This window comes from Microcaecilia unicolor, chromosome 10 (genome assembly GCF_901765095.1).
Source record: "Microcaecilia unicolor chromosome 10, aMicUni1.1, whole genome shotgun sequence".
NCBI classification, from domain to species: domain Eukaryota; kingdom Metazoa; phylum Chordata; class Amphibia; order Gymnophiona; family Siphonopidae; genus Microcaecilia; species Microcaecilia unicolor.
The window spans coordinates 6,021,029-6,040,940 of NC_044040.1; the positions used below are offsets into that span (position 1 = coordinate 6,021,029).

General features: G+C 41.2%; 1 protein-coding gene across 1 annotated transcript in view; it reads left to right on the forward strand.

Moving 5' to 3' along the window:
- The first annotated feature begins 727 nt into the window (after positions 1-727).
- The window catches only part of LOC115478399 (selenide, water dikinase 1-like), a 39,617-nt gene continuing 20,432 nt past the window's right edge, over positions 728-19,912 (forward strand). Inside the window, exons 1-3 of the mRNA XM_030215699.1 lie at positions 728-827; positions 7,169-7,276; positions 14,932-15,086. Coding sequence (XP_030071559.1) covers positions 732-827; positions 7,169-7,276; positions 14,932-15,086 — 359 coding nt within the window. The 5' untranslated portion in view covers positions 728-731. The remainder of the gene's footprint in view (positions 828-7,168; positions 7,277-14,931; positions 15,087-19,912) is intronic.

A 19,912-nucleotide genomic window follows, 5' to 3' on the forward strand; every position in this document is an offset into this window, starting at 1 on the left:
AGTTATTTTTCCTTGTTTACTACATTAAATAATATTTTGGTTCAAGAGTTCTGAGTCTTCTCATAGTGATCTGTACTCTGGTTTACACTGCATGCTTTTCACACCTCACTGAAAGGGCAAAACATAGGTTTAGCGTGACTTAACTGGACAAGAACGTCCTCCCGGTTAAAGCACACTGAATATTGACTCCTGAAAGGTTAAATCTGTCATGCATGCAAATGAATCCCTGAACCCCAAGTGTCAATGGACATCACCTCCCTGTGCCTAGGCTAAAATTAACTTAGAAAGAGTAACCTCGAAGCATCCACTGCAGGCTTCTTTTCTGAGCATTTTCCCCACAGCCACAAACTGGGAGAAGCCTTTAGTAACTAGACCCCACCATATTACACTTTACAACCATTGCTTTTACTTAATACCACTTGTCACTTTCAACTAGGTTTTCTTTCCTAAATGGTATTAAGGAAGCGACCAGTACATCTTGTTTAATCATCTTTAGATACTTTTTATTGGGTCAACCTAAGAATTATCACAACTTGCTTTGAAGGTAATGTTCTCCAAGACAATACGATTTCTAGTCCTTTTCACTAAAGAGCAGCTGTTGTGTTTTTGTCTGGCAGTGTTCTACATTCCTAGGATTTGAATCAGTTTTTTTCCCTTAATATTTTAGGCTATCTGGCTTTACACACATACTTATCCATCTGTTGCTGATTCCTGTCTTTTCAGGGATTGGGATGGACACGTGTGTAATTCCTTTAAGACATGGTGGTCTTTCCTTGGTCCAAACAACAGACTACATTTATCCAATCGTAGATGACCCATATATGATGGTAAGTGGATGGCTTAGATACTGGATTTTGCTGCTGTTCGACCCTCGACCATCTCTGGTATCTTGAGTTTGGTACTTCTGTGAACTTCACTGTTCTGCTGGTTTTTCATGAAACCTAACTGTATTAACTACCTTGGTTGTGACTTGTTAATAAAATATTTTTAATTTTCATGCTGCATTCCATATGGATACAAAATCTTACATACAATGCAATAAATGCTCCCCCCCCCCCCCCAAAAAAAAAAAAAACAAATTAATAATTGGGGCTCTGTTTCTTGGCAGCTCTAGGCTTCTCTGTTGGTACTATCACATGGTCACCCTACTGTTGGACCTGAAAGCTGTCATCTCTGAGTTTTATCAGTATTTGTTCTGTATAAACCAATCTTCGTTTAACTTAGCCTTTGGTGATGACTCCTGGTAGGTATATTTCTCTGAAAGGATCAAGATTGTTCTAATTTCAGATCTAATTTTCATGTCACCGAGGAATGCATTAAGACTATCCCGTTCATACCTTAACCTTCATTATCCAACCTGCAACGGGCTTAAGTGTATAAATCCACATATGCTTCATTCTTCTCCATCAGCTCGCAATTATGGAATTCCTTGCCAAAAGCTATAAAAACCATTCACAACCATCTAAATTTCCGAAAATCTCTAAAGACTTTGTTATTTGGTAAAGCTTACCCCAAGGACTCAACATGTGTCTCCACTACTTGAGTCATAACAATGTAATGACAATTTTGGACACACCCACTCTTCCCTTCTCTCCCCTGATTTCCCTGTTCCTTTCGTTTCTTCCCCATTCTTTCCTTTATTTCTTATGTAGGTTACATGGAGGCATATTTTCAAAGCACTTTGGGAGGCTAAGTTCCATAGGTTTCTATGGAACTTTGGGAGGCTAAGTGCTTTGAAAATGAGCCCCATGATGTATTAACTTAATTTACTGTATTGGCGTCCGCCTTTGCAGTGTGATGTAAGCCACATTGGGCCTGACACAGTTGAGAAAATGGGGGGTATAAATGAGAGAGTCAATAAATAAATAAATAATTCTACACACTTATTAGATGCTCTATGAAGACTATAAGCTTTACATTTAGGGTATACATTTTCTGAAACCATTAGTCCCAGCTATTAGTATCTAGGTCTCTGGTGTATAAAATGGGACACGTGCTAAAATAGCATGAGTTAGTGGTAAAATAACTCAACAGTAGTCCACATTGATAACTACAGCCCTAAATACCCTACCCTAGTAGATAGGGGAAATAGGCAGACTGAAAGACTAGTGATTTTTATTTACATCAAATTATATTTATAAGATTTTTTTGGGGGGGAACCAACTACATTCATTTCATTGAAACTAATGTTTTGTGTTCTGAGCATAATGTAGTAGTTAGAGCACTTGATTGTGTGATTCATCTGTCCCTTACTTTCTGTCTTCCTCTTGCTTGCACCCAACTCTATGAAACCCCTCCATACCTTATGCCAAAGTCGTACCCAGGGATCCCCTGCCAATCTGATGGGGGTGCTTCAGTTTTGCTTCAGCCATTGCCACATCCATCTTCAACTGTTGTTTCTTTGAAGGCTGTTGAATTTCCTAAAGAAGCACCAACAGTGAAAGTTGATGTTTGACAAATATCTTTATTTGATGTGTGGAAGGTGGTAGAGAGGACTGAAGCAATGCTGCAAGGTCCAGTACAACCAGTGCCGTAGCGAGGGTGCCTGACACCCGGGGCGGGTCGCCGCTGGGCCCCCCTCCCCCCCCCCCCCGAAACGCACCCTACCTTTCAGCGGGGGGCAGGCGGGAGGGCTGATCCGCCCCCAGTGCACGTCACTGGGAGCTGCGTCGGCTCTGCTGCTTCCCTGCTTTCTCTGCCCCGGAACAGGAAGTAACCTGTTCCGGGGCAGAAAGAGCAGCGAACCAGCGAGCCGACACCCCCCCCCCCCCCAGCGCGTGCACCTGGGGCGGACCGCCCCACCGCCCCCCCCTTCCTACGCCACTGAGTACAACTCCTCTGAGTTTTCTCAACAAGTGGTCTGTAAGGAGGGTGATTTGGACTTTAAAATCCAGCAATTGGACATTTCCTCTCAGATTAGCTTGCTGCAACAACCAAGAACTGGAATTAAAGAGAGCTTCTTTTTGCGTAGACAGAAATATTAGAAAATCAGACTAGAGCTACCAATTTGAGATTTTTGAATTTTCCTGTTTGCACATTATTATCCACAGATATACTGTTTAGGAAGTATTTGAAGGAAGTCCTGGCTTTATCTAACGCTGATAAATAATGGTCTATGGACTTTTCCGTTAGAAAGTCATCCAAACCTTTTTTTTTAAATCCCACGAAGCTGACTGTTTTTACTACATTCTCTGGAAACAAATTCCAGAGTTTAATTACACATTGAGTGAAGAAATATTTTCTCTGATTTATTTTAAATTTACTGCTTTGTAGCTTCATTGCGTGCCTCCTAGTTCTAGTATTTTTGGAAAGAGTAAACAAGCAATTCACATCTACCCGTTCCACTCCACTCATTATTTTATAGACCTCTATCATATCTCCCCTTAGCCATCTTTTCTCCAGCTTTAGCCTTTCCTGATAGGGAAGTCGTCCCATCCCCTTTATCATTTTTGTCACTCTTCTCTGTACCTTTTCTAATTCTACTATATCTTTTTTGAGATGCGGTGACCATAACTAAACACAATATTTGAGGTGCAGTCGCACGATGGAGTGATACAAAGGCATTATAACGTCATTTTTGTTTTCTATTCCTTTCCTAATAATACCTAACATTCTATTTGCTTTCTTAGCTGCCGCCGCACACTGAGCAGAGGATTTCAGTGTATCATCAACGATGACACCTAGATCCCTTTCCTAGTTGATGACTCCTAATGTGGAAACTTGCATTACATAGCTATAGTTCGGGTTCCTCTTTCCCACATGCATCACTTTGCACTTACTCACGTTAAACGTCATATGCTATTTAGATGCCCAGTCTCCCAATCTCATAAGGTCCTCTTGTAATTTTTCACAATCCTCTTGCGATTTAATAACTTTGAATAACTTTGTGTCATCAGCAAATTTTATTACCTCACTAGTTAATCACATCTCTAGATCATTTATAAATATGTTAAAAAGCATCAGTCCCAGCACAGACCCGAGGGGAACCCCACTATCTACCCTTATCCATTGAGAATATTGGCCATTTAACCCAACTCTCTGTTTTCTATCTTTTAACCAGTTTTTAATCCACAAAAGAACACTACCTCCTATCCCATGACTCTCCAATTTCCTCTGGAGTCTTTCGTGAGGTACTTTTGTCAAACACCTTTTGAAAATCCAGATACACAATATCAACTGGCTCACCTTTATCCACATGTTTGTTCACCCCTTCAAAGAAATGTAGCAGATTGGTGAGGCAAGATTTCCCTTCACTATATCCATGTTGGCTTTGTCTCATTAATCCATGCTTTTGAATATGCTCTGTAATTTTGTTCTTTATAATCTCTTCCATTTCGCTCGGCACCAACATCGGGTTCACCGTTCTATAATTTCCTGGATCTCCACTGGAACTTTTTTTTTTTTTAATTGGTGTTACATTGTCAAATTTGTCAAGTTTCGTCATTATGTTCTCCAGGTTTATAGAGATTTCATTCAGTTTCTCTGACTTGTCAGCTTTGAATACCATTTGTGGCACTGGATTTCCTGTGTGTACTTACTCAAATGCCAATATCAAATCTGATCATACTATGATCACTGTTATCAAGTGGCCCCAGCACCATTACCTCCTGCACCATAATAATCATTGACAAAATGTTACACATGGTTCAAATTCTATTTGTCAGACAACTATCAGTTATGTTCAGTAACAGCACATCATCACCTTGGACACTAAATTGTCCCTTTTTACTTAATAACTACCTTAAGCCTTTGGCTGAGCTGCTCTGATCAATAGACACAATTTTTGTCTACCCTAATGTGCAACTACTCATACCCATTGATCCAGATCTACCCACAGCTTCAAGTAAACTGACTGCCTGTCTAATTGCAACTCAGGAATGGGCAAAAAAAAAAATTTGCCTGAACCCAGATTCTGTGGGCTCTTAACACAAATTGACAAGTACCTGACTTCAAAATACCTTTTGGGAAGTAAGAACTTCCCTCTAAAATGACAAGCTATGAATCTTGGGATACTGCTGGACTCATCACTTACTTTGATCCTGCAAATTCAAACAGCCTTTAAAAATTGTCCCTATGACCTAAGGCAGCTTTGAAATATCTCTTCATATATTGAAGAAAAGATGAGTCCACAATGGTCCATGTTATGATAACATAATGACTAGACTACTGTAATGCCCTGTACATTAGCCAAACCAAAATGAGTTTGCACCATTCCAACTAATTCAGAATGCTGCAGCACAACTGATAGAAGGCTGCAAGCTGCATGACTACATCATACCCTTCTTGCAAAAACTATATTGGCTACCAGTACTTTACTGGCTAAATTTAAAACTCTGATTTTTCAAGGTCCTCAGACAGACAAAATGAACCAGGAAACTTGAAGAATAAGTTAGTCCTCTATACACCTTTGAGACCTGGAGCATCACTAGCTGTACTCTCAACTAAAGAAATTGTACGATGTGATACCTGCCATTGAGCCTTCTTGGGAGTAGACCCCATGCTTTGGAATTTACTCCCAGAGGGGCTATGTCAAACTCAAGACTATCTCTATTCAGAAAGCACGTGACAGTCTGGCTGTTCTCCCAGTCCTTTAATACATGTGATGACTGACCATTCTTTCCACCTCTGGACTACCTTGCCGCACACTCTGTATTATTATTAATTACATTTGTACCCCGCGCTTTCCCACACATAGCAGGTTCAACGCGGCTTACATAGTAAATAGAATTACAAAGTCTTGAAGGAGAATGTTACAAGTTGTAGTAAACATAGTAGTAGTGGGGTTTTGAGGATATGTAAATTGAAAATGGAGAGGTAAACAAAGATAGGATGAGCAAAAGGAGAAGAGATTGGGAGGGGTAAGGAGTAGGAAGGATGGAGAGGAAGAGATTGAGGAATGAGCATAGGGAGATTGTGAGACATGGTCAAAGGTATAATAATCGTCAGGGCAGGAATCATGTGGGTGGGCTTAAGTTAAGTTGGGTCATTAGGGTAAGCTTAGACCAGTTGCTTATATCTTGTTTAACTGTGTATTGGTGGTTAAACTCAAGGTAAGTTCTATCTATTTATCTATATATCTGCACTTGACCCTCGTTACATAAGATGTTTCATTGTATTTAGGAACAGCATTATCATCATATCTGTTATTGAGATGTTCTAATTAATGCTTATTAGGTATTTCATTGGTATTATTCTGACATTGTATTATGTCTTTGTTATTTGAATGTTCTTCCATGTTAGCTATTATGATATTGTTTGTATTGTACTGAAATGTGTGTTTATTTTGATTATGTTTCATGTTAGGTTTGTTTGCCATTTCCATGTTTACCTCATTGACTGTATTTACGCTTTTATTTGGTCATTTTACTAATATACTGTTAAGAAAATTAAGTTTTATGTTAAACTGCCTTGGGTGAATCTCTCCATAAAGGTGGTTAATAAATTCCAATAAATAAATAAATAAATAAAAAGGGCAAAGATGGAAATTAGCATATACACACATACTCCATTTCTCTCTCATACAAGCAATTCACACCCTCTCTCTCTTACACTCACAGGAACATATGAGTACACATTAAAATTGTTTCACAAATACACAAACTGACACCCAAAAACTCTTGGTTTTGTCAAACACATCACACACTCGATTTGGAAATATGTGCTAAATTTAAAGAATGTTATTGAGATAGACATGGGGGAAGCCACTGCTTCCCCCCGGGATTGGTAGTATGGAATATTGCTACTATTTGGAGTTTCTGCCAGGTACTGATCTGGATTGGCCACTGTTGGAAACAGGCTACTGGGCTAGATGGACCATTGATCTGATTCAGTATGGCTGTTCTTGCGTTCTTATTTGATTGTACACTGTGGAGAATACCTTTTTTAAACTTACTTAACTTTTAAGAATAAAGTAGAATTGTGGATGAGGAGTAGCCCAGGAATCGAGTTTAATTCCCACTGCAGGTCCTTGTGCCCTGGGCTAGTCACTTAACCCTTCAGTTGCCCCAGGTGTAAAATAAGTTCCTGTATATAGTATGTAAACCGCTTTGATTGTAACCACAGAAAGACAGTAAATCAAGTCCTTTCCCCTTTCCCTTAAAAAGGTCCACCATGTGAAGTGATTCTGTATATGTTGCTACCATGCTTACTTTGTCTTTCATCCTTGCAGGGTCGTATAGCCTGTGCTAATGTTCTAAGTGACCTTTATGCGATGGGCGTTACAGAGTGCGACAATATGCTGATGCTTCTGGGAATCAGTAACAAACTGACAGACAGGGTAAGACCAGCACTGACTGTACATCTCTTAAGAACATTTTTCCATTGTTTACTTGTTTCGACTGAAATGACAAGACTTAAACACATAAAGGGGGTGAACTGCTATGGATTTACAGCCTGTCTCACTGACACAGACTACCCAATAAGTACCGTGGATTCTTTTGGATTCGTAACAAGTAAATGACACGTTTATTCGAGGAGCTAAATTCTACAATGATTAAGGTATATACACACAATAATGAGAAACCATCATAAACAATCATTACATCACTGGTCTCTACATCTAAGCAATGCAAAGTGTTATTAGACCAGGAAATGAAGCAATAATACACTATACATACATCACTGGTCAGGAAGCTCAGGCTCTGATCTCATCAGCCGGGAGGTCCGTTGCGGCGAAAGCTCAGAGTCTCATTGACCAGGAACAAACCTTCTGCACGACACGTCTGCCCACAGATGAACCCCAGAGTTTCACCGCAAGGAGGGCCCCTTTTTATTAAGCTCTTAGCTCATGTCCAGAGCTAAGGAAAGTTACAGAATCTTAGGCCTGTGGGAACGTGGTCACATGCTCTCCCAAGTCCAGTTGGCCAAGCTGGGCCTGGGAAACAAGTGCCACCCTCCCCTTTGCATACCAAATTAGTTAGAGCTGTGTCTTATCTTCTGCATTCCAACTTATTTTTGTATTTACAAGAAAAGTTACTTTCAGTTAAAGACAAGATTTCAGAGTGTATTATTGGACAAAAGCAGGGTTGAAAAGCAACCCTTTAAGGTAACATTTAAAACAATCATTTAAACAGAATTTTTTCTAATCAACAATACAGACCCCGAGTGCACTGGTCGGTCCAGACAGAGTTGAAAAACAATCTTTAAAATTCACTTCCATTACAGGGGGCAATTCTATAACGGACTGCTTAAATATCGGCGCAACAAAGAAGTGTGCTTAGCGCCAGTTCTATAATACCAATACATCACTTATAGTCCGCGTATACAATTTACAGTTCAGTACGGATAACAATATCAAAATGAACCTAGCTATATCTAGGGAAGATACAATGAATCACTTACTTTCCATAGACCAACACAGCAAGTATTTTTGAAATAGCCAAGACACTTACTAAACTGTAAATAATTTGTTGTTAACCTAATATCTAAAGGAAGTTCATTCCACATCTTGGCAGCTATGAAGGGAAAATTAAGCTCAAAAATATGTTTACATTTAACCCCTTTGATTGACAGAAACCCTAATGTAATAAGGTCGCTGGATTTTGTTACCCTATTGGAAGACAATAAAAATATCAAAGGAGTCATATATTGCGAACCTTGACCATATAAATTCTTAAAGACTGTAATTCATACTTTGAAAATAGTGTGAGTTTGTACTGGTAAAGTTAAGGTGCACCTAACATGTTATAAAATAGTAATGGAAAGTCGGTTTGGTATGCCGAAGCTTAGGCATGACATCTTAAAGTCAGGCATAAGCTTATGCGCCTTGCAGTGCGTGGTCTGATAACCATTCTGTTAGGTGCATGCATTGTTAGGTGGAACATAGAAAAATGAAGGCAAATAAAGACCATATGGCCTATCCAGTCTGCCCATCCATTTCATCTTCTCTCTCGTTCACTCCCTTGGAGATCCTATGTACTTGTCCCAAGCTTTCTTGAATTCAGATAGTTTTTTGTCTCCTCCTCCTCCACCCTCAAATTCACCACCCTTTCTGTGAAGAAGTATTTCCTCAGGTTACTTCTGAGTCTGTCCCTTTTCACCTTTATCGTATGCCCATTCATTCTAGAGCTTTCTTGAAAGAGATTCCCTTCCTGTGCATTTATGCTGCATAGAGACGTATCTCCCCTCTCCCACCTTTCTTCCAAAGTATACATATTGAGATCTTTAAGTCTGTCCCCATACACTTTATAATGAAGACCACTCACCATTTTAGTAGCCACCCTCTAGACCAACTCCATCCTGTTTCTATCTTTTAGAAGGCGCGGTCTCCAGCATTGTACACAATGTTCTAAATAAGGTCTCAGCAGAGTCTTATACAGGGGCACCATCATCTCTTTTCCTGCTGGCTATTCCTCTCTTTATGCGTACAAGCATACTTCTAGCTTAAGATCATTACATACAATCACACCCCAAGTCCTGCCCATGCTTCACCCACTGGTATAGCCCAATTGCTGTTACACGCCATGTTTTATAGGATAGCGTCTGGCGCATTCACTTGTAAATACTAATTTGTGATGTCATTCACACTCTTAGGTGCGCCTATTGTATAAATCAATGCATGCAGTTGGTGCCTAAATTTAGGTGCCTTTTATAGAACTACCCTTATAGTGTTCAGCAGAGAATGTGACAGCCTCAGGTGTGTTACACAGAGGACAAGCCTGCAGTGTGAGGATTTTCGTTTAGAGAGCTTTTTAGCATGGGTGTCACAGGGGATCCTTTGAATTTAACAGATTAGCTTTATACACACTTGTATTGTCAAAGAACTAATTTGATACCACAAACACAAAAAAAATTAACGGTAATTTTTATTTACTGCCTTTTTGAAGAAATTCACACAAGGTGGTATATAACAAGCATTTTTCAGGGGCAGTGGGTTGCACTGCCTTGAGGAGGAACCTGAGTTCAATTCCTAACTCTGGTCTTCTGCTCAATGGGTCAAGCGGAATGCCACAGAGGCAGTGCTCAGAGCTCCTGGGGGAGAAGGGGTATTATAGTCCTTGTGCAGTAGGTATGAGTAGCTGCACATCATCCGCATAGAGGTAGAATTCTGGGATAACAGTATTGAAATAACACCCCTATCATGGTCAGACCATTTTCTAATTAAACTCTCCTTAAGTGACCACCTAAAACAGAGTGCAGCTGAAGGACACAGGTGCTTGCCCTAAATGTCAACACAATAATGGTACTGGCATTGCCAGGTTGTGCAGAATTTCTGGCAACATCTAGTGAGTTCAATTCCCACTTCAGGCACAGGCAGCTCCTTGTGACTCTGGGCAAGTCACTTAACCCTCCGTTGCCCCATGTAAGCCGCATTGAGCCTGCCATGAGTGGGAAAGCGCGGGGTACAAATGTAACAACAAAAATAAAAATCTAGATAATGGTCTAGAAGAATTTGTTTTGCTCCAGAACGTTTTTGTTTCATGAATATGTAATTACTTTCCTTATACAAAAAGGGATGAAAGGATTTATGAAATGTGCGATATTAATGGCGAAAAAGACTATTTTGATAGTATGGATGACAGCAGATGCACCTACAATGGCACTGTGGCACACACAAATGATTTTATTAACGCTGGAGAGAGTGGGTATACAAGATCTTACAACAGTGAAAGGGACAGTGTTTCAGTGAATATGGGAACATTCTGGTCTATGCTTTCTCCGAGGATGAGCAGGCCTGTTGTATTCTCACAGCTGGGTGACATCATCTGAAAGGTGCAGATGATGACTAGCGAGATTAATGTAGAATTTTCTAGCACCATCCCTCTGTGCATGCAGTGGTGCCTTCCTGCCCAATGTGTGAGCACAGGTGCCTCAGTCTTTGTTTTTTCTCGGAGCAGGGAGAGCGCATCATCGTGTTCTCCTTTTGGTGCTTCCCCCCCCCCCCCCCCCCCCCCCTCTGATTCTCAGTGCCTTCCCATGCAGATAATTTTGTGCCTTTTGTGATTATTTTTCATTCCTCTATTTCATTTTGTTTCCCTTTAAATTTAATAGTGTTTTCGACTCTTCAAGTTCCCTTTCTTTTTCGCGAGTTGCTAGGCCCGTTTAGGCCGTAGCACCAACCTCAGTTTGAACGCTACCCTTTTTTTTACAGTTCACAATTGAGGAGTATAATTTGGCCACAATCCTTTTCTCTATGTCCAAGAAGACCACTAGTGACTTCAAAAGGTGCTCCTGGTGTAATTGGGTGATTTCCGTGACGGACCCGCACTCTTGGGGCATTGACCATGAGCCTAATTCTTGTTCTCTATTTGTATATACAGTTGAGGCACAGAGGGCATGGCAAGTCCAGCAGGAGGGATTTTTGGCTCCTCAAGTTTTGTCCATAGTCACTGGCACCGGAAGCATCAAACTCAGTGGTTACTAAGACTTCAGCTACCACTGGGAGTGCACTGGCATTGAGGCTTTCTCCGTCTGTCTCGACTTCAGGTGTTGAAAGTAGGCCCCAGGACCGGTCAGAATCAGACCTGACACCAAGGGCACATATGAATTTGATGATGTCTTCGTCTGCACCGAAGGACCATGATGTGGGTATTGGGAAGCCCAAGGAACATAAGCATCAGTCCTCATCGACGCACGGTACCAGGAACTCGGGGGCATCGGCATTACCAGTACCTGAGAAGTACTGGCACCAGGAGGAGCGCTCCCCCTCTTTGGTAGAGATGCCGGTGTGCAAGTCTCAGAGTAGCCAGGTTCCCGCTTCCGGTTAGGCACCAACGCATTCTCAACTGCCCAGTTGTGAGCCGTGCTTAGGGAGGAGCTGACTCAGATGCTGCAGTTGCAACCCACGGGCATCAAGAGCGCTTGGCGCCAACTGTGGATCATCCCCGATACTTCCTGAGGCTCCAGCTGTGCCTGTGAAGAGATTAAAGACCCATTACTTTCAGCTGGCATTCAACCTACCTACTACTTAGATTTGCCTCTAGCGGCCTGCATTGTTACACATATATAGCCTTTGTCCTGAATCTTAATGTTTTTCTTAGTTCTTGCTTAATTTTTACAAACCACCTTGACCTTTTTGTTAGCAAAGGTGCAGTACCGCTCTCGATGTCTTGGAGGGGGGGGGGGGGGGGCAGAGGATGCTTCCCAGTGTCTGAGGGTAGGGCTGTACCTTTGCGCTTTTTGGGGCATGAATATGGTTCCACTGAGCTGAGGCAGGCAGACTCAGTCTGGTCTGAGTTCTGTGAGGAATCTGGGACCACTTATGAGACTCAGAAGAAGACCCTCATTACTTCTTATGGGGTATCTTCTGATCCCTCCCCACATAAATCTCCACCTGAGGGTCTCTTTCACTGGTTTCATCAAAGAGACGGCTTCTTTAAGCTAGAGACTGAGGAGGAGCCCAAGGCAGAAGTGTTATTTATTCTGGACTATGAGTCACCTCCTTAAGGAAGGGGCCATAGTACCATTGCACCCTATCCTTAAAAATGCACTGATGAAGAACTTGGGAACCGGTTTTAGATTATTGTAATTCATTCTACTTAGGCCTTTTGAAAACTATGGTTCACTGTTTTTACAAATTGTTCAAAATTCAGCCGCCAGCCTTCTGATGGGTCTGTCAAAACTTGATCATGTTTCAGAACCCCCAGGCACAGCATTCTCGGCCTCGTCAGTCCAGACCTCAGAAGTCCCAGCCAGCTCCCTAGTCGAAGCAAGGAGTGAGCTTTTGACTGGCTTCAGGAGAGCATAGCCATACTCAAAGTAACCATCCCAGGTGGTCTACCAGTAGGGGGGAGGCTGAATTTTTTCCAACACAGGTGGCCTTTTGTAACCTCTGACTGGTGGGTTCTTTAAATAGTCAGTCTTGGTTATGCCTTTCATTGGCGTCAAAGACCACCAAAATGCCCACCGAGAGCATCATCGTTCATCAGCTCTCCGCACAAGCAGGTACTTGTAGAGGAAATCTCTGCCCTTCTACAGGCCAATATGTTTGAACCTGTGCCCAAGAAAATGGGGGGATTTCATCCCATCCTAGACCTAAGAGCGTTTCAAGTCCCTGTTATCCTAGCGTTGTTTCGGTGAGCTTGGTAGCAAGGGATTGTCAGCTGTGAGAATACAACTGTCCTGCTTGTCCTTGGTTAAAGCGAAGTTACTTACCTGTAGCAGGTGTTCTATGAGGACAGCACGTTAAGTATTCTCACATACCCTTCCATCTCCCCTTGGAGTTGTAATCTTTTTAGCTATTTTATATGACTGAAGGACCCGCGTTCGTGTGTTGAGTGGGGAGGCATCAGCGTATGCGCAGTGGGACACTACTAGAAAATTCTACATTAATCTTGCTAGTCAGCATCCGCACCAGGCTCAGTTGGATTTCATTTCATTTATTGATGGGAACAGATATTATAACTGTTGGCGAAATGAGGTTCAGTGAGCAGAATTGTATGATGTGCTGAGATCTGAATTATGATATAGTTTTTGGTATGGTTATGCATTGACATTTGTGAGGTTTTTTCTTATTAGACTTAATAAACATGATTTAAAGATAATAGTAACATAGGCACTTATAGGCCTTTATATAATTGGCACCTAGAGCCAGGCTCGTAGTGCGCACCTGCTCCAGAGAAGGTTCAGTTTGTGCATGTTCTCTATGCATGTACATGTCGGTGTCATAAGCATGTACATTGCAGCTCCATCCAAAGTATGCCCAATGGTAATATGAGAATGCCTATGTACAGATTGTGTTAAAGTAGGCGCACCTACGTTTTACATGTACCCCTGACCAATTTTGTAAGAACCCTTTTCCATATGCGTAAATAGCTTTATAGAATTTCTCCCATTATTTCTGTTTCTGTAATGCAGTTTGCACTGGCTTCATGCGATAAAGTGGAATGCAAAAATGGCCCTTTTAAATTTAAATTCTGTATCCTGTTTTTGTGCTTAGATATACTGGGTTCTTTGCTACCTGCAGCTGTTTGTATTTTTCATGATTAGCATGGGAAAGTCCTGAAAGACTTGATTGATTTTCATTTCATTTATATCCCACATTTTCCCAATCAAATTGGGTCCAATGTAATATATTATTAAACTAACAGTACAAATTAGTCAGTGAATACATCAGTATAAAAGACTTGTAGGGTTGAATTAAACAAAGATTAAATTGAATGTGATAATCTGAAAGAATAACATTATGAAATGAAAAAGAATGGAAACGGACACTTTCGTTAGGATTCTCCCTTTATAAGGGGGTCCATCAGTAAAACATTTATTTAAAAGAAAGGTTTGTAAGGATTTCTGGAACTTCAAATAATTATGCTCCCATCTGACTAGTTTTGGGAGGGAGTTCTACCATTTGGTACATTAGTAAGGGAACCCTGCCGGGAAAACTGATTTATACCACTTTTTTGCAACTAGGACAATGGAGAGTTAAATAGTCTCTGGAACCAGGAAGAGTGTTACATAAGGGTAGATTAATTAAAAGTTGCATCTAATCTGAGGTTTAACATAATTTTCTTTGGTCTGTTTGAGCACCTTTAAGCACAGTAGGAACTTGAGACACTTGAGGATTATCTGTACGCGCTGACCTGAGAACTGAAGCCAACGTCTGCTGTAAATAGTGAAATATGGGGCAGGGCGTGCCTTCATGCAAAGTGGGAGACAGTGTCTTGCTAGTCCCATACTGCAGCAGTGCAAGTTGAGGAAACAAAATGTTAATCAAGGACATAGTCCACTCAAAGAACTGTGCTTTAATCTTATGCCAATGAAGAGCTTAGAGTCTAGAGTGGTAGGAATCTTGGTTCAAGTCCTAATCGTAATGTTCCGTATGATCCCTGGGAAGTTGCATCAGCACTTTGTGCCAAAATCCAGCCAGGTATAATACTGTGTGTCTCTGGATAGGTCGGCAGTTGTACACTCTCTCCTTCCTGGCCTGTTTCTGAAATGGAGTTGGACACTGCTGGAATGAGACTGACATTCTATATTTTGCACTTTGCTTCACAGGAACGGGATAAGGTGATGCCCCTAATTATCCAGGGATTCAAAGATGCAGCAGAGGAGGCTGGTACATCGGTCACTGGTGGCCAAACAGTAGTCAACCCTTGGATTGTTCTTGGAGGTGTGGCCACCACTGTTTGTCAGCCCAATGAATTCATCATGTAAGTGGGATGTCAGTAATTGTGCTCTAAAGCCTCCAGTTGACCCTTTGCTGATGTAGCCGTATTCTTAGATTTTTGGGCAAGTAGTATCAGTGTGCAGCAGTAGCCAAAAAAGCAAACGGGATGCTAGGAATTATTAGGAAAAGGATGGTAAATAAGACCAATAAATATAATTCTTCTTCATCACTCCATGGTGTTACTTCACCTTGAGTATTGCATTCAGTTCTAATCACTGTATCTCACAAAATATATAACGGAATTAGAAAAGGTTCAAAAAAGAGCGACCAAAATGATAGAGGATGGAACATCTCTCATATGAGGAAAGGCTAAAGAGGTTAGGGCTCTTCAGCTTGGAAAAGAGGGAGATTTGATTGAGATCTACAAAATCCTGAGTGGTGTAGAAATGAGTAGAAGTGAATCGATATTTGTTTTTCTCTTTCAAAACATACAAAGACTAGGGGACACTCATTGAAGATACATGAAAGTATTTTTAAAACAAAAAGGAAATATTTGTTCACTCAACGAATAGTTAAGGTCTGGAACTCTTTGCCAGAGGATGTGGTAACAGCAATTAGCATATCTGGCTTTAGAAAAGGTTTGGACAAGTTCCTGGAGGAAATGTCCATGGACAAGGGGAAGCCACTGCTTACCCTGGGATTGGTAGCATGGAATACACACACACACACACCCTCCCCCCCCCCCTCCAATAAATTTACTGAGTGATATTTGACTCGAGGAATGTGAGTATCTGTGTTGTTTGCAAATGTAACACTCATGGAAAGTCTAGATTGTCGAGTTTCTGTCTCCAGTCCCCATTAAATTGCAAGAAAGGTGGCTCTATAGAAATGTAATCTGTGTATTTATCCTCTAGCTTGTTAATTTTTCCTTTGAGTGACCATCAAAGTCAAACTTGTTCAATGTCTTCTCTAAAGTGGATTTTACTGGTTCAGTCTTGTGCTGCAAGTGTCCTTTCTTTCCTGACCCGAAGCAGCTGGAATACGCTTCAACCTTCTTCTCTGACAGGGCGACGCTCAGAACTCTGGCGCTATAGCGAACAGCGCCTGAGAATAGTGCAGGAACAGTGCAGAAAAATTGCTCCCCAATGCTCAACACTAATTGTATACAAATAATATGCATGCTGTGACACTGAAAGTAAGGGGGAGGATCGTGCCTGGTGCATGTGCACAAGAGTTTCATGATAAAAGTGTGGCCCTTGTGTGCATGCACAAGCAAACCTGGAAGTGAAGCATACATCGGTGCTGTTCCTCAGTGCCTTTAAATATTAGCCTTTCGCATTTTGTTTTTCACTGGAAGGCTTATATTTTAAGAGCAAAAAACAGGCACTAATGTGTGCTTTTGTTTTTGGCTTTGCTCGGGCTCACACACATGTTTCTCACTCCTAGCGCTTAGAGGCTTGCAGGGGCTTCCTTCCGGTTCCAAATTCAATCAAAACTGGCAAATTTTAAGGAGAAAATCCTGGGAAATTCTCTCTTCAAATACCCCAATTCCAGCTCTGAGCTGGCGTTAGATTTCCAGGGGTAAGGGTGACATTTTTTTTTTTCTCTGAGTAATGGGGAGGGAATAGGAAATGACCTCATTAACGTCTATTTGACTACAGTTAAATACTATTTGCGTTAATCTTTGGCACGCACTTTGTTTCCTGTGCTAGAACCCTCTGAACATTCTGTGCAGATAACCCCAGTGCTAGTTCAGCGCTAATCGGCTGTGGCGCTGGCAGTAGGTTCTGGGCAACAGCCCATGAGTGCAGTTGAGTACCAAGCCCACTGTTGTTGGACAGGCTTGCATATGGTTTGGAGAGACTGTATATAAATGCTTGAAACGAATTACTTTATTTAATTTAAAACGCGTCTAGTCTGCCCTTTCATTCAACAAAGCGTTCAGGGTGGATTACAAAACATAGAAAAATATTATTTAAAAATATTTATTTCACATCTTTCTTAAAGAAAACCAAAACGACTCACAAAATTTATAATAATTTTTTTCCCCCTTGGGAATGAAAACTGTCTGTTTTCCCATTTGGGGGGAGAAAGCACCCAAATTATACATGGTGACTGTGAAAAATGTCTCTCTCTTAATAACACAGCTAGGTCTTGTTTTTTGTTTTTTTAGTTTGCTGTGCCGCGCTGGGCAGGAAAGTTTAAGAATCCATTTTAAACCAGGTCAGTTTTTCCTATCAGCTTAACTTCTGTCTGAGAAGCCTAGAGCTCTGCCTTTGTAGGAAGGGAAGCTCATGGTAAAAGCTGGAGGAGCTAAAAAAATTATTTAACCCTGATAATACATGTCCAGAGCTGTACAGTGGTGATAATATTAAGGTATAATAATATCTCCCTTCCCCGAGAGCTTTCAGTCTGAAAAAGGTGCCTATATCTCGACCAGCTTAGTCTGAACAACCTTGCTAATAGGATTACTGTAAGCCAGCAATCCTTGGAGTACAATCTTAATTTCACTCCCTTCCCCAGACTTGAGGTGTGATATAAAAGCACTGTCCAGAGTTCTTGTTTTTCTCAGCTACAATCCGTACTTTATAGTTCACTCTTCAGTTCAGTAGTGTAAGTCAGCAGGTATTCCCAGCAAATGGAGAAGAATATAAGGATAGGCTAACCTGGCCTCCGACAGAAAAATCCTGCCTTACTTTCCTAATCTGCCCACTTGCTTTTCTCTTAAATAGACAAAATTCCACCAGTGAAGAAAACCCTCAACAGTGACAGCCACGCTTGGGGACACAACTCCAGGATGGTGATCCACCACTGTGATTCTTTGGCTGTATCTTGCAATTAAATCCTTCTGTAATTATCCCCAGACATTTGCTGTCTTTTAGAACATTCAAACCTATCTGGCTTTTGCCAGCTCTTGACATAATTTCCTCTCTGGGCTTCAGTAAGCCGTCCAGAGCTCTTGCTAAAGGCAAAACAGCTGCGCTTCAGGCTAGGTATACTACAGAGGCAGCACTACAAGACTGTTTTCTGCGTTGGACTGGAGTGCTTTACATAGTAAAAGGCTCAGACCTAATAATTTAGAAACCTCATTCTAAAAGGTTTGGTGTAGTGATAAATCTTGGCCTGCTTCTTCCTTTTTCTTCCGACTTACGCAAGACCAGTGCTGGAGTCTTGGTGCTATGAGCCTTCTTTTCCCTATTTTCATGTGCCCTCTTTCCCACTATTGCTAGTGTGGTCAATGCAGCAGTTCTCCTGAGACCAGGAACCATGTGCCAGAGCACCTTCCTGAACGCTGTGTCATGGGCTCTGTATCTGGTCACTAGGTGTTGCCCTCATTGTTCATAATGTCTCCTCTCCCCCAGCCAAAGGGCAAGAAGGCTGTCTGTACAGTATCCCAAGCCCTTGCCAATGGGGTAAGGAAAAGGATTTGGGATTTCAGTTCACGCCATCTCTGTAGTACTGCAAGCCGAGTTATATTCAGCTTTAGTAGATATTTCCCTGCCCCCCCCCCAAAAAAAAATACTTATAATCTAAAGAGGCTGGTATTCAAAGGATTTATTTAATTTACTTTAACAGTGTTTATTGCCCATCCACATTTCTAGACAGTTTACAATAAAACATTCAGACATCAGACAATTACCAGCATCATCCATTTAAGGCAGCCGTACACAGTTGTATAGTCCCATTATCCTACTTGCCTCTTTGCTATACAGTCTCAGCAACCCACTACATATACATTAAGCTAGTACCCCAGTTGATCAGCAGTTCCTTTCCAGATTCCAGTACCTGTCAGTACCAGGTTCTTATTCTGATTGTCTATTAGATTGTAAGCTCTTTGAGCAGGGATTGTCCTTTTTGTTAAACTGTACAGCGCTGCGTAACCCTAGTAGCGCTCTAGAAATGTTAAGTAGTAGTAGTAGTATTACATATAGCAGTGATTTAACCAGAGCTGAGATTGTGATGTCATAATGCCTCATTCCACCAATGCCTAAGAGCCAACCTCATCAGTGATGTCACAATGGCTTGATTGTCCTATATTTGTCTCACTCTTTATTAGATTGTAAGCTCTTTGAGCAGGGACTGTCTCTCTTTGTTAAATTGTACAGCGCTGCGTAACCCTAGTAGCGCTCTAGAAATGTTAAGTAGTAGTAGTAGTGATTTATAAAATTCATTTCCAGCAGCAAGTAGTACCAGAATCTCATCATTCCCCAATGATTAAGTTATAACATTTCTCTAATCCCAACAATATGTTCCAGGCTGCTTACTTGTACTTTGTTATGATCCCTACTGACACATAACTGCTCCAGTGACTCCAATATTTACAACAAATACTCGATGAAATACTTACGCCTTCAGCTGCCTTTTGAACTCTTAAGTGAGCTGTTCATTCTCAAAGCTTGTGGCAATTTATTCCATTCAGTTTATGCTCATTCATTTCAGAGTTAGGCTCCTGAATTGGCATCTGAGAAAATTTACTAGGGCTGAGTGTCTAAATTGATGCTCCAGTTTTAAAAATTCATGTGCACAAAAAAATGTATGCATTTAGGGGAGGAGTAAAACAAAATTAGGAACTTAATACTAGCCCTATGCACCTACAGTACATTAGGTTTATAAATTTAGCAAAACGAATGGCAAGGCTAAATTTAGGAGAGTAGGGGTCGATATTCAAAGTGATTTAAATTTGTTTCTGTGAGACTAGCCACTGATATTCAGCAGCACTTAGCCAGACAGTGCCACTAAATATCAGCAGTAACTGTGAAACACATAGCTGGTGATTTTTTGTTTCTGGTCTAGGGCAGAGTCGGTACTTACGCAGTGAAGTGACAATATTCAACACTTAACTGCTTAAGTTAACTGGACGAATAGGAC